Source organism: Anoplopoma fimbria, chromosome 2, assembly GCF_027596085.1.
Source record: "Anoplopoma fimbria isolate UVic2021 breed Golden Eagle Sablefish chromosome 2, Afim_UVic_2022, whole genome shotgun sequence".
In the NCBI taxonomy this organism is placed as follows: domain Eukaryota; kingdom Metazoa; phylum Chordata; class Actinopteri; order Perciformes; family Anoplopomatidae; genus Anoplopoma; species Anoplopoma fimbria.
The window spans coordinates 22,281,778-22,295,687 of NC_072450.1; the positions used below are offsets into that span (position 1 = coordinate 22,281,778).

The 13,910-nt window shown below is 40.4% G+C and overlaps 1 protein-coding gene across 1 annotated transcript in view; it reads right to left on the minus strand.

The window, feature by feature from the left end:
- Nucleotides 1-8,979, minus strand: part of rasa3 (RAS p21 protein activator 3) — a 36,057-nt gene extending 27,078 nt beyond the window's left edge. Inside the window, exon 1 of the mRNA XM_054613212.1 lies at nt 8,725-8,979. Coding sequence (XP_054469187.1) covers nt 8,725-8,779 — 55 coding nt within the window. The 5' untranslated portion in view covers nt 8,780-8,979. The remainder of the gene's footprint in view (nt 1-8,724) is intronic.
- Between the last annotated feature and the right edge of the window lie 4,931 nt (nt 8,980-13,910).

The window sequence follows — 13,910 nt, forward strand, 5'->3', positions numbered from 1 at the left end:
TGCTGTTTAGGGGAGAAGGAAGTGGGCAGTTGTCTTTCTGGATGATTCGATAAGCTGCAGAGTTTGTCAGTTTGAGGGAAGTTTATTATAACAGTGATATTGCATGTGTGTATGTTTTTGTCTGATGGAGAGTGAATTAAAAAAGGAAAGGATTAGCCTCTCCAGTAACCTGCAGTTTAAATCGTTAGATTAAAGAAGTTATTAGGAAACCAGAGGGTGTAATCCTCCATCTCAGTACGTCTATATTTCTCTCTTACTTTCTTTTCATCCTGGTTCATGTGCTGCCGATTTCTTTTTTTCCCTTTTTGTCTGAATCCACTTTTTTGGGGGCTTTTTTTTAAATCTATGTCGGGATGTTGTTATCTATGTCCTTTTCGTTTTCCTTTTCAAAATTAGCTCAAACCTGATTTCACTTTCCACTATTTCTGGTTGCTTCCTTTTTTTTTTTTATCTCTCTCTCTCATTTACTTTCTCCTGAGGCGGTGCCTTTTCTCTCCTCAAGATTTAAAATAAGCAGTAAATTAAAACAACAACAACAACAACAACAACAGCAGCAGCAGCTTTCTCTTTTCATCAAGCATGACTGCAGCTCCCCTTGGAGAATATCTTGCCCTAGTATCACACACTTATAGGCACGTGTGTGTGTGTGTGTGTGTGTGTGTGTGTGTGTGTGTGTGTGTGTGTGTGTGTGTGTGTGTGTGTGTGTGTGTGTGTGTGAGCGCTGCGATGGTGTGTACGCTTAATACGGAGGGCGCTGAGCAGAGCAGCAGAGAAATAATGATGACAGGAACACCCCAAAGAGGGCGAGAGCGAACCGGAGATCTTTGACACTTCAAAAAAGGTTGACTCCCCTCCTCATCCCTGCAGAGGAAAGTGAAGAAAAGGAGGCAAAGACGGAAGAAATGAGGAAGCACAAGTGATTGAAGCAACGTAATGGACAAGTTGGATATGTAGCCTTGTTCCTCTTCCTCTGTTGGCTAGTCTCAGTCGGCCTTCCCTCGTGTGTACAGTTACAGAAGCGCCGCTCAAGACGTTATTCTAATCTTCTCTGACAGGAACACATTCGAGGATACACAGACGTTAACGCTTTCAGTGGCTGTGCGCTCGACTAGAAGGCCTGGGAAACACAGGCTTTCAGCAAAGGAAAGAAGGGTGGGGGGTTGTTAGTGGGGAAAATACAAGCAGTGTACTCAATCAAGGGCGAGAGAGAGAGAGAGAGAGAGAGAGAGAGAGAGAGAGAGAGAGAGAGAGAGAGAGAGAGAGAGAGAGAGAGAGAGAGAGAGAAGTCAGTCAGATTGAAAACTGTAGAGTGGTTAGCTTTTGAGAAAGCTACAACAGGAAATGAGATGAGGGGAAAGGAATTCCAACTGGATCCAAGATGTAGTTTAAAGGCAGTGAACAACCCAGTTACCCCTGAGAGAGTGTGTGTGTGTGTGTGTGTGTGTGTGTGTGTGTGTGTGTGTGTGTGTGTGTGTGTGTGTGTGTGTGTGTGTAAGTAAGAGAAGGAGACACCGTGAGAATGAAAAGAAGGACTGAAACTCGTAAAAGGACAATTTATTATCCCACAGTTAATACTCAGTTCCTTTGATGATCCTAATTAGAGACTCAAAACAAGAACTGAAACAAATAAGTGTCATTCTGAAAATGACTAAAGATAAAAAATATTACACACACACAGCCCTCTACTCTGTGGATATCTACAGCAGTAGCTTTGATCCCATAGTAAAATATTCCTGTATTATTGAAACTAGGGCTGCAACTTGCATTTAGTTTCAATATGAGTTCATTTCTTACTCATTTACTCTATAAAATGTCAAGAAATGCAGACAACAACACTCATTAACCGTGTTCAGATCCCCGAGTCCAGTCTTAGAATGTGATTTAGTAATGCATTTTCATAAAGTTGGTGCCTTGTGAGAGACAGATTAAAACAGGAATGGTTTAAAAAAACATCCTGATTTTAGTCTCTACTGTGGGCCAAACTCCAAAACCCTGAATCCTACACTTCCCATGATGCAATTAGATAGTGTGTGTTTTTTTAAGGCGTAGTGGTCACAGTCAACATTGCAGATTGTGTGAGGCCCAGTAGCTTTTCTTAAGGACATGCTGTAAAAAAGTAAATAAACGTTTATGAGAGTCACAAACACTTTAACATGACTCTTTGTCCTGTCAAAATGACTAATTGAGCCAATGCAATCAATAATGTCTAAATGAACGCCCCACTACAAGTAAACTTTCTATAAACCAAGTATAAAATAGTTGGAATATCCCTTTAAAGTAGCTCATAAACAACACCAGAAGGATTATTTTGGGAAAAAAATGTAAATGGTAGCAAATGTATTAAATAAGATAATCCAAGGTGAGCACTCGTCATAAGGCCCGACTCCTCAAGTTAACCTCACACCACTGAAATGAAATTGAGCAATGCCATCACCGACAGGCAGCCACATACTTTGAACCCTCTCTTGCTCATCTTGAAACCCACAATCAATGCAAACCCGTTAACCTCTAAAACTCTGGTTTCTCCCCACCTGCACCTTTTCAATATTCAAACCGTCACCCGCAAGAGGGCTTTACAAGGTTCAGTCCTCTGTGGTTAGCTGGCATGTCAGTTCCTACTGAGAACGTTTTTCACAGCTGCAGAAAACTTTCGCTGTAGCTCGATCCACCTTTTCACCGTCAAAATGTTTTCCTCACAATCACAGCAGCTTACAGAGGCGGAAAACATGGAAATGTAACTTTTTACAGCTTCATGGCTTGAATGTTTGATACAAAAGACAGAGTTTGGGAGGAGTATCACTATAAGTAGCTTAAAGGTCAGATAAAAGAGACCCCGTCTGGGTTTGGACAGATTTAACAAATCTGTATATGTAACGTGAATAGTCAATACTTCTAATGCTCTTATTAAACAGCTGGTTAGGTTGATAAGCTTGCCACAGCAGCAGCAGCATCTACTGCTAACTGTACCAACATACACTCTTAACATGCAATGCTGCATGTCGCAAACAGTTTACCAGCTGTGCTGAAATTGTTGAGCAGCATGAGGAACAGCGTGGAGGGGGAAAAAGGGAGTTTAAAGTTAAAGAGTGCAGTTAAAGGCTTCACACCACCTTTCAGTTACTGATCAAACTCGCTCTCAATCTAGTGCGTCCTGGAGCTAATGTTCAAACAGATTCGTTAGCCTCAATGGAAAACTTGAGAAGAAAAACAAACAGTAAAGTAAGGGAGAAGAGAAGTTACACTGTGTGTGGAAAACCAGCTTTAAAGTCTGCTCACATGTTAGAAATCAGGGTCTGAAACCTGGTACGCTCCCTCAGGATGTGAGTGAGATCTTTCAGACCAGTGTGGGGTCATGGTGGAGTTAGAAGTACAAGGAGCTGGTTTCACAGCTTTACATGGCCTGTGTACGTCCTGGTATACTCTGTTTTTTCTTGTAAAAACTTAAAAAAAACTTAGACTAAAAATTAAAAAGATGTGAAATGAGAACAACTCTCCCCTACATTCAGTCACAAACAGATGCTTTCACACACACGATGACAGGGTGATATGATATATTTTGCAACCACAGGAAAGAGAGAGTAGGTCCCCGTGTGTGGCAAGCTGACAATGCTTGTGTTGCCAGAGGAGAGCAACACTGTTGCGAAACCCGATTTGATCAGCGTTTGCTACAGACATTTTTTTTTCACCACTTTCTGTTGAACCTTTTCAGCCTTTTTTTCACAAAACGGAAACAATATGGCAACATGCTTCTGACCCCTCTTGGCACTCTGGGTTTCTCTCTCTCCTGAGCATGGTGAGTGGTTTTTTTCTCCAGCAGGTAGAGGATCCAGTCGACGTCTCCCACGGGGCATGTGAAGGACATCCTGAAGGATCAGCGCTCTGGGTGCAGCCCTTTATTTACCCCTGCTGACCCTGCATGCTGGCCCTACGGCGTTACTTCCCCACTATTCCTGGTACTGTGTTCCCGTGGAGGGCACATTGCAGCGTGTAGTGAGAGTCGCTGTAACCAGCCCGGATTATTCTACCAGCCTAAAGCCGCCCGGGTCAGTCAACACACATGTTTACAGCAAACGACTCCCCAGAGAGCTGAACTTCTAGGACAAAATGGAGAACCTGCCATGTACATATATATACACGCCTGTATGTACACATACCTCGACCTCACACACACACACACACACACACACACACACACACACACACACACACACACACACACACACACACACACACACACACACACACACACACACACACACACACACACACACACACACACACACACCACTTCTTAGAATTCAATCATAGCCTAATGTGATGCTGGTGATCTTTCTTAATAAATAAATAACATAACCCTTCAACTACATAAGAGCGGGAGTCCTCAACACAAAACAAAACATTCTCCCCCATCCCTCTCCCCGTCACTCCATGTCTCATATTCAGTCTGGACAGGAGGGTGTTTGGGAACCTCTGTTGGCCAGCTGTCAAGGAATGGAGGGGGGGGCTCTGTCACTGCAATCTTTTCCCTCCAAGGCTCTACCGGCCCGAGACATCCAGCCTGAGCTGCCTGAATTTATCCGCCCACTCCTGTTTTCCTCGACCTCCAACACTTTGCCTCCTCTACACAATGTGTTTGTATTCTAGTGTTTCTTCCAACGCAGATTATTTCTCTCTTCACCCAAAATTACACTTCTGCTATTCCAACAGTGTCAAAGGCCTCGGCAGTGCAGGAGGAGATAAGATAAGATAAGATAAGATAAGATAAGATAAGATAAGATAATCCTTTATTAGTCCTGCAGCGGGGAAATTTGCAGGATTACAGCAGCATAGGGTAAAGTGCACACAAGAGACATAGTAAAGAAAGACAAATAAAAATAAAATGAAATTAGTATTATAAATAAGCAATAAAAAACAGTAAAAAATCCACAATAACTGAAATATTATATGTACAGACAGAAAAACTATTAACAGAAAAGAATAGTTTTTCTGTCTGTACATATAATGTAATAGTAGCTCACGAGGAGAGCTGCACGTTCAGGGCCCATCCAATAATGTACTGGATAGTAACTTCCAAGCATCTGAATCTGTACTTCTACTACTCTGTACAAACTGTTTCTAGCAGTGACAGAGTAGTCAAAAGCACATATGTTGTTGCTAATGAGTACAAAAGTCCCGACTCCAGCTGTGCCCCTGAGATCCCCCCACCCCCCCCCACTCTGAGCGCTGACAGTGACACAGTCGCTGACGGATGAGTCACAGCTCCGCTCCTGTATGTGAGGCGACACCTCTTCTCCCTACATCTGCTTTGCATTAGCCTGTTGCCATGCAGGAAAAAACACAATTCTTTTGTAGTCTATTCAAGCTAATCAGGAAGTGAATCGGGGGATGTTTCCTGTTTCCTGTGCTCGCCAGACAGAGCGGACTCGGGCCCAGTAGCGACGTTCAGTTTCCGAATCTTGTGTGTTTTCTCCAGGAAACTGAGGAGAGTCCTCACCTGGTGGAACACAACAATAATAATTCCTGACTCTCTCTCTCTCTCTCTCTTCTACAGATATCTGGCAGACTCTCTAGCTATGAGTCATCCGCCAGCCGCAGTATCATGCCAAAGAACAAGACTTTGGTGAAGACAGTGTTGCGGGTCAGACTGACAGCGAGTATGACTGCTGCTAGGTAACAAGGCAGCGTAAACTCTTCTGTCGTCACCTAACAACATGAACCAGTCCAGGCTTGGAAGTGACAACAACATTAATGTTCTTCAAAGTCATGTATGTAAAAAAGTACATTTACTCAGGTACTGTACTTGAGTACAAATGTCAGTTACTAGTACTTTCCTTAGGTATTTCCATTTGATGGCACTTGTACTTCTACTCTCATTTATTTGACAGCTGTAAGTTACTTGCAACTGCTGTTGCAACTTGCAAATGTTTTAATTATCGATTTATCTGCAGAATATTTTCTTGATTAATTGTTTGTATATAAAATTACAGTAAATAGTGAAAAAAAACTCAGGGTCATGTCTTCAAATATCTTGTCTTTGTCCGACCAACAGTCCAAGACCTAGAGTTATACAATTTTCAATCATGATAACCAATAAAGCTAGCTTTTATTTTTGCTTAAAAAAAAAAAAGATTTACAACGTTTTTATTAACAACGACTTTTGACTAATTTGACAAAATAAGATTTACATCTAAATACATTTTTTTAAAAGACTCCACTTCAACCAAAGACAACAGTAAAAACACTACATAAATACATTAATAATAATTCATTATAGTATAATAACTAACAGGGGGCATTCATTCTGCATTGAGTCCTTTGACTTTTGATACTTTATATACATTTTGGGCATGCTACTTCTGGACTTCTACTTAAGCAACGTTTTAAAAAAAGTATTTTAAAGTGCAGTATCAAGTCCATTACTTAAATAATGGATCTGAATACTTCCTGCAGCACAGCACTTTGCTGATGTGATTAGTAAGCAGGATTGTATCTTGGAAAGACATTCGTGGTCCTCCACTCACTCAGTTTTCATTCACAGGAAGTCAACGCTGCTGGCTGACTGAACATTCATTCAGAAAGTGCAGCAATCAAACAAGGCCTTTGTGATTTAAGATTACAACTCCCCTCAAGCATATCATCTCACTGGGGTTGGACTATTTGATCAACTCAGGCTGGTTCTCCCTCCAGCTGTTTCCAGACAAATTTTAACAGCAGTAAAGAGCTTCAAAACACAGCATAACTTTGTACATCAGCTAAACTGAAAAAGGACTGATGCTGGCTGGCATCATCACACAGCGCCACAGCTTGTTTGTGTGTTTGTTTTCATTTTTGTTTCTCTGCTCATCCCGCCTGTCGCATGTTTGGAGTCAAAACAAACCGGACAGCGGAGCCAGGATGAATGGCCAGCCAGATGTCAGTGAGAACTGCAGCAGACGCTTCCAAACGTCCCGTGTTGACCCGAGATAACAGTTTAGAGCAGACACAGGAAATTATTATTTGTTTGGAATGTTTTGATGTTCAAAAGGCAAAACAACCAAATAAACTCTTTCGTAACACAGAACAGTAGTAACATTTACAATGACTGCAGGGACAGTTGGTTAAATAATGGATTTGTCGGTTGACGGAAAATGTATTTTGATCATCAAATTGTCATTAAAATTATTTATCTAGCGAAACTGACACAAATTCTCATATTTCAGCTTCTGAAATATGAATTTCTGCAGCTTTTGTTGGTTTTAATTGACTGTAAATATATAAAATATTTTGCTTTTCAACTTTTGGTTGGATAAAACATACTATTTGAACATACCAAATATTTTGACCTATCAAGAAAATAACATTCAGATTACTGACAATAATGAAAATGAGTTATAACCCTTACTTTAATACTGTACAAATCAAGAGTGCACTTCAAAGTGAGCTTAGTGATATCTCCATCCTGTTTTGATATTACTAATCAAATCAAATCAAATTTTATTTATATAGCGCATTTCGTGCAAAATTGCAATACAAGGTGCTTAACAATACAATGAAAATACAACAATACTGTGAAAATAAACGGTAGAGAGAAATAATAATATAGAAACATGGTAAAATAGAAAGAGCAGCAACAGAGTAACATTCTTATACATGAAATGTATAAGACCAGTATAAAACCAATAAAACCAATAGTAGCACAGTAATACTGATAACAATGGATTAAGAAAATGCTAAACTAAAAAGGTATGTCTTAAGATTTCTCTTAAAAATGTTTATGGATTGTGATGCCCTCAGCTCCTCTGGCAGGCTGAGGACCATAGACACTAAATGCTGCCTCACCGTAGTTCTTAGTCCTCACCCAGGGAACAACTAAAAGGCCAGTGCCAGAGGACTAGTATTTCTTCCCCACAGTATTCTCATTATTATTATGTTTGTATGACTATCTATTGAAATCCATAACATACAATGGTTGTAGTTTCAATTATGTTATTACTACAGTTTTAGAAAAAAAAAAAAAAAATCAAGCAGAACAACTTCTTGTACAGACATGACGATCTCTGAATTGCGAAAACACAGTCCTCTCCACTAAACCCTCCATCACAGACTGCACTCAGCCTCCTCAGATATATGCATGCAGCACATGCCTCTTACAAACCAGGGGAACTCACTGGAGACCAGCTACATATCTAAAAATAGAAATCTGGGCTGACAATCAATAGCTAGACGGTTTAAGCATAAGGCTGAATGGGGAGGGGGGGGGAGAGAGAGTTGCAATAACATGAATGGGTGGCAGCGGCTGAGGTGTAATAAAGGTTGATTTGAGCTGAAGTGTGGAGAAAAACGCATCTGGATATGTGCAGCTGTGGAGCCTTTATGTCGCACAGTCGGGCTGGATATCACCCAGCAGCTCAACTCTCCATATGTGGACCTCTAACACGCGTTATTTGGATTTTTTTATTTTTATTTTTATTTATGCCAGCTGCTAAATTCCCACAAGGCTTTGAACCTCTCGATCAGGGTACATTTTAACAATGTGTGGTTTACGCTGCTGAGAGGAAAACGTGTGATTTGAATTAGAATAACAGCAGGAACAAGACAGATCTGTACCCCCCCCCCCCCACCCCCTCCAGCCTCCAGCCCCTCACTGCCCGCTGGGCCCGTTAACATGGAGCCATACATTGAGGCGCTCAGACTGGGGGGATATATATATATATATATTTTTTTTATTTTTTTATTTTTTCTTACCTATTTTTATTTTAACGCTCTGGAAAACCCGGAGACCTTCCTCTTCTACCGCCATGCTTTCCCCGTGTCTCTGTCCCTTTTGACGGCTGGATGAAGACGGTCCTCCACGGTGGTCGGTTCTGGCCTCTTCCAGCGCGCAGATAATCCAGGTGTTTTGCACATCTATGCTCTCCGGACTGCGGTCATACTCCGGTCCCGATCACCGCTCCTGCTGGCTGGTTGAGAACAAGCGGGCAGATTCAGCGTCAGTCCGCAGCAGCAGCAGCAGCAGCAGCAGCAGCAGCAGCGCCAGTGGAGGTGTGGCTCAACGCAACACCGCCCACACATGAGTATGGAGGGTGATCCGTGCCACTAGGAGAGGAAGTGGTGTCATTGAGGAAAAACAAAGACAGCCTCCCACTCTCCTAGTAATATAATTATGATTAAAAAATATATATATAATGAAAATATTATTGTGGTAATGTGCCAATGAGCTAAACATAATTTGTATATACAGTACCAGTCAAAAGTTTGGACACACCTTCTCATCCAATGGTTTTTCTTTATTTTTTATTTTTTTCTACATTGTAGATTAATATTGAAGACATCCAAACTATGAAGGAACACATATGGAATTATGTGGTAAACAAACAAATGCTCAACAAACCGGAATATGTTTTATATTTTAGATTCTTCAAAGTAGTTGAATGAGAAGGTGTGTCCAAACTTTTGACTGGTACTGTATAGCAGAAATGAATGCGTTTTTAAGATAAGATACAGTTGCAAGTGGCAGTAAGGAGTTTGCCTGGGTCTAGACCTTTGAAGCTGCCCACTCCACAAAGTTTAAATTGACTGATTCGTATGGCATCGGGACATGTAATTGCAATTTCTCAGTTAAAAAAAGCAATCGACCAACGAACGCTGCCGGGAGAAAAAAGGTTTCTAGTGATTGGTAAGGAAGATCGTATCATTTCCCACGAGGTACAGCAGGGCAAATTAAAATGAATACAGTTTTCATAGAATAAAAAGATATTGACAGTGAATCAGTGAGAGCAACATATGAGTTTGTCATATTTCATATTAAACTGACGTATTAGTTCAATGAATATACAATATATGCTAGAATAGGTTGTGATAATGTTGACCAGAGCTCCTTTTTAAAAGGCAAAATAAAGTGTCTTTCTTTGTTCATACCTCCCACACAATTATTAGTAAGCTTCCATAAGACTGTCAGTACTGTGTAAATAAGAATTACAGCTGGTTTCTTAAAGCAGTATGTCAAGTCTCGTTCCAAAGGGCATAAATGTGTATAGTTATCAGACATGCTGTATTTGATTTGTAATTAAAAGTGAATCTCCTCAATTAACATCAAGAGCAATATGCTTAAGAGCAACTGCACATTTTGTAATTTGGCACCAACACATGAAACCCCTATGTGCCCAGTCCCATCCACAAAAAAAACCCAGTGACCAACTAACATGTACCAAAGTCCCTTAGAAAAAGCAGCAGTCGGTAGTGTTGTGGATTACACTGCCTCTTCTTCTCCTACTTCTCTTTCAATCACCCCTCATACAGGCTTCAAGGCTCCTGCTCCTCTTTGGCATTAACCACCCCCCATACAGGCTACAACGTCATGAGGATGGCTGGACTCTGAATTGACAAGAATGGGCTCATAATGTTGAATGAGTTAGAAATATATAACTGTAGCAGCTGGCAAAGCTAGGTCACCATACTCATATAGCCTACATCAGCGTTTTATTTGTACCTTTCCTCTATGTAAATCAGCGATGCATCTTCTGTGGCTGTTCGGCATTACTCCCCCTTTATGGGCCCCACATGCAGCAGCTCTGGATCTGACTCTACTGGATCTCTCCAGTTTGTTTACTACATCAAATAGACTGCAGATGCGAGAAAAAAAAAAAAACTACAAAACAGCTTTAAACTGTTATTTCTGTGGAGCTAATGGTCTATTGCTGTTCCCATGAGCTGAGCTTTAAAACACTGAAACGACTAAAGATTAGTTTCACTCCCTTTTCAACTGCTGTACATTATGGACACTGCCAAACTCAGGACATGGTCCACATATTTTGCTTTAAAAAGAGCAGCACAATGACGTTTTAGGTTGTCAAAGGAAGAGTAACCAGCTTTGGTGTCCGGAGCCTAAACCAAATTGATCACCATGTGTCATCCAGCAAAATGTTTATTTGAGTTGAGTCAGGGGATTTTATGGTTTCCCAACAGTATGGCCTACAAAGACAGAAAAGACAGACAAATGCACAAAGAAAGGTCCCTCACCGCTTTAACTCAAACATCAACCTGCCATTATTGAGTGTAATAGAGGATTTATTTTGCTCGGTCATGTGTTATGTTTCCAACAAATTCCGCAATAAACGAATAATGTACATCAACAATACTGAGCATTAAAGTAAGTTCACTTATTTTCATGGTTTGCATTCATCATCTTTGTTAAGTAATTCTATTCAAGAGGGTACAAGGGTGGCAAATCTCTTGTAAATGTCATGGTCAATAAATATTTCTTGAATGGTCAAATAAGAGTTCGGCAAACATAATTAAAAATACTATTGATTAATCTGAATCACCACCAAACTATTATCAAAATATCCTAATGATACACAACATAAGCAAATGGAAACAAGGTTATTATAGAGCAAAAAGAGCAAAAACCAAGACAGCAATAAGCTGTAAATTATTTATTTGTCCCTGTTTTTCTGTTGACACTGATCTCAAGCCAAATTTAACAGATGGAAGAATGAACGAGGCGCTGGTTAGCTCGGTGGGAGGGCAGTCTGGAAAGGGTTTAACATCCATTCAGGTGAAAGACACAAGATCGTCATCATCAGCCCATACTTGAGCCTATTGGACCACGACTCTGAGATCACCATGACCACATTCCTCAAAATAGCCTGACTCTGGTCTGGAGCCCTCTACAAACCCAGCTGGCTGAGCCCAACCCAACAGTGATGTAGGACTAAAGGAACAGTGGGACAGTCTCTCTACCAGGAGTGACGGTTAGCGGCAGTGCTTCCTCTGCCAGCTAAAGTGTTGGGATAAGCTGTGACTCCTTTAGAATAGCTCTAAATCTAATTATGCTGTATGTCCCATTGCTACCGTCAGCCTGTTAGACCGCCCTCTTAGAGAGAAATGACATGTATCCGCACTGCAACAACCCTGACATGCACTAAAGCTAAATGAATGCAGTAGTGACGTAATTTAGTATACTTCTTATACTTAAAACGTACTTATACTTCTACTCCATCGCATTTCCGAAGGAATTGTGGTACTTTTTACTCCACTTCATCATTTGACACATTCAGTTTCTAGTTATTTTGCAAATTCAGATCATCAGTGGTGGAGAGCAACTAACTATGTTCACTGCTAAGCAGTTTCACAGCTTAGCAGTGAACACAAATCAGTTTCACAGTTGTTGGCAGTGCCACCAAAGACAGATCTCCCCGCTAAACTTCTCAAGTGGTTTCATTTAAACAACTTTTTCAGGGCCAAAAGAAGAAGCATCATTCAACATTTCACAAACAGCGGCTAAGATTACAAAAAAAGAAAATGAAAACAGATTTTTGGAGAGGAACTTTGTTTTTTCTTCTTTCTTCTCCCTTTAATCATCTCACGGCCCTTCAGATTTTTCTTGTGACCCTTTGGTGGGAGTCTGACCACAGAAAAATGCTGCTTTCACACTGATGCATCCATATGAAGTAACTAATAATGGCATATATAATATTATAACACTCAATTTTTCTTTACTTTTACTTTAACTAAATTTGACTGATAACACTTCTGTAACAGTCCTTTTACAATGTAGCATTGATACTTCTTCCATCAGTGCAGATCATCAATACAAAACATAATTAACGATTATGTGATGATGCATTATAATAGAAAAACTGCCCAACAGTATATAAAGTAGTTCATAATTAGTCCTCCTTTTTATCAGCTGCAACATTAGTGACATAAATGGACCTTACACTTTGATGATGCATCTATGATTACAGTATAATCCAATAGTACTTTTCTTTTGCTAATTTAAACCTATTTTGATGCTAACATTTTACATGTATACATTTTTGTACACATGCAAATCACTTGTTTTTAACTCATACTTAAGTTTTTAACTCATACTTAAGTGAAGTATCTGAGAACCACTGACTGAATGTGTATATTGTTCCTGTGCCTGCATATCAGTGACGCAGTTAATCCAATTTGCGTGCCTTTGACTATCTACACAAAAATTCTGTGGCAACTTCCATAGATATTAACCATTGTGTATACATGACTTTAGCACAGGGGAAAACAGCAACAATGTAGGTCCTATATGTTGGCCACATCCTGTCAGCTGCATGTTTGTGTAGATTGTGTCAACATGGGTGAGCAGTTTGGGTTCTTCCTTAATTCACAGTCTATTTAGCCCAGAAGGTAAGCCGTGAACTCTCCTCTTGACTGTTCATTTGCATGCACAGATGTAACACCAGTCAAATCAGCGTAATATAAGACAATGCAGGAGTCAAGGGTTGCCATTATCATAACACACCAGCCAAAGCAGTATCATATCTGAACGCAAAAATGTGAGGTGGAGTATACAGTTTTTGTGTGCGGCATCGCAAAGGGAAATAATGCTTTAAAGACGTTAATGACGTGCATTTATTTCAGTTTAGCTAAACTGGCTACGCCCTGTGGTAAACCACCGCAAGACTGTGTGTGACTGTATGAGTGCTGATGCTATAAAACAGAGAAACAGAAAAAGCCCCTCGTATTTTGGAAGTCTAACTTATAACAAGTAAACAAGTGAACAAGGATTAAAAAAAAAAAAGTGGAAGCTTGAAATCAAACAGTGTCTGTGCAAGTGTTTGCATATGTTTGTGTGCGTATGCGTGACAATGCAGAGCCATTGACAGAAGAGGAAGAGAAGGCAGATGCTGACTCTAAGCAGATTAGTGAAAGGATGCTCACTGTTGTTTTATGATGCACACGCCTGCCACCAGAGCAGCATCTGTGGGCGTTGGCACACTTAAAACAACTGCACACTTACAAGTAACTCGCTCTACCATGGCTTGTTCTTTTTTTGCAGTACAAGCACACATCGTGAAAAACAGTGTACATATTTGAATGGATATGGTATATCTGAAGGAGACAGGGAGTTCTGAGTTGAACAGATGGCGATTGACATGTGCAAAGTT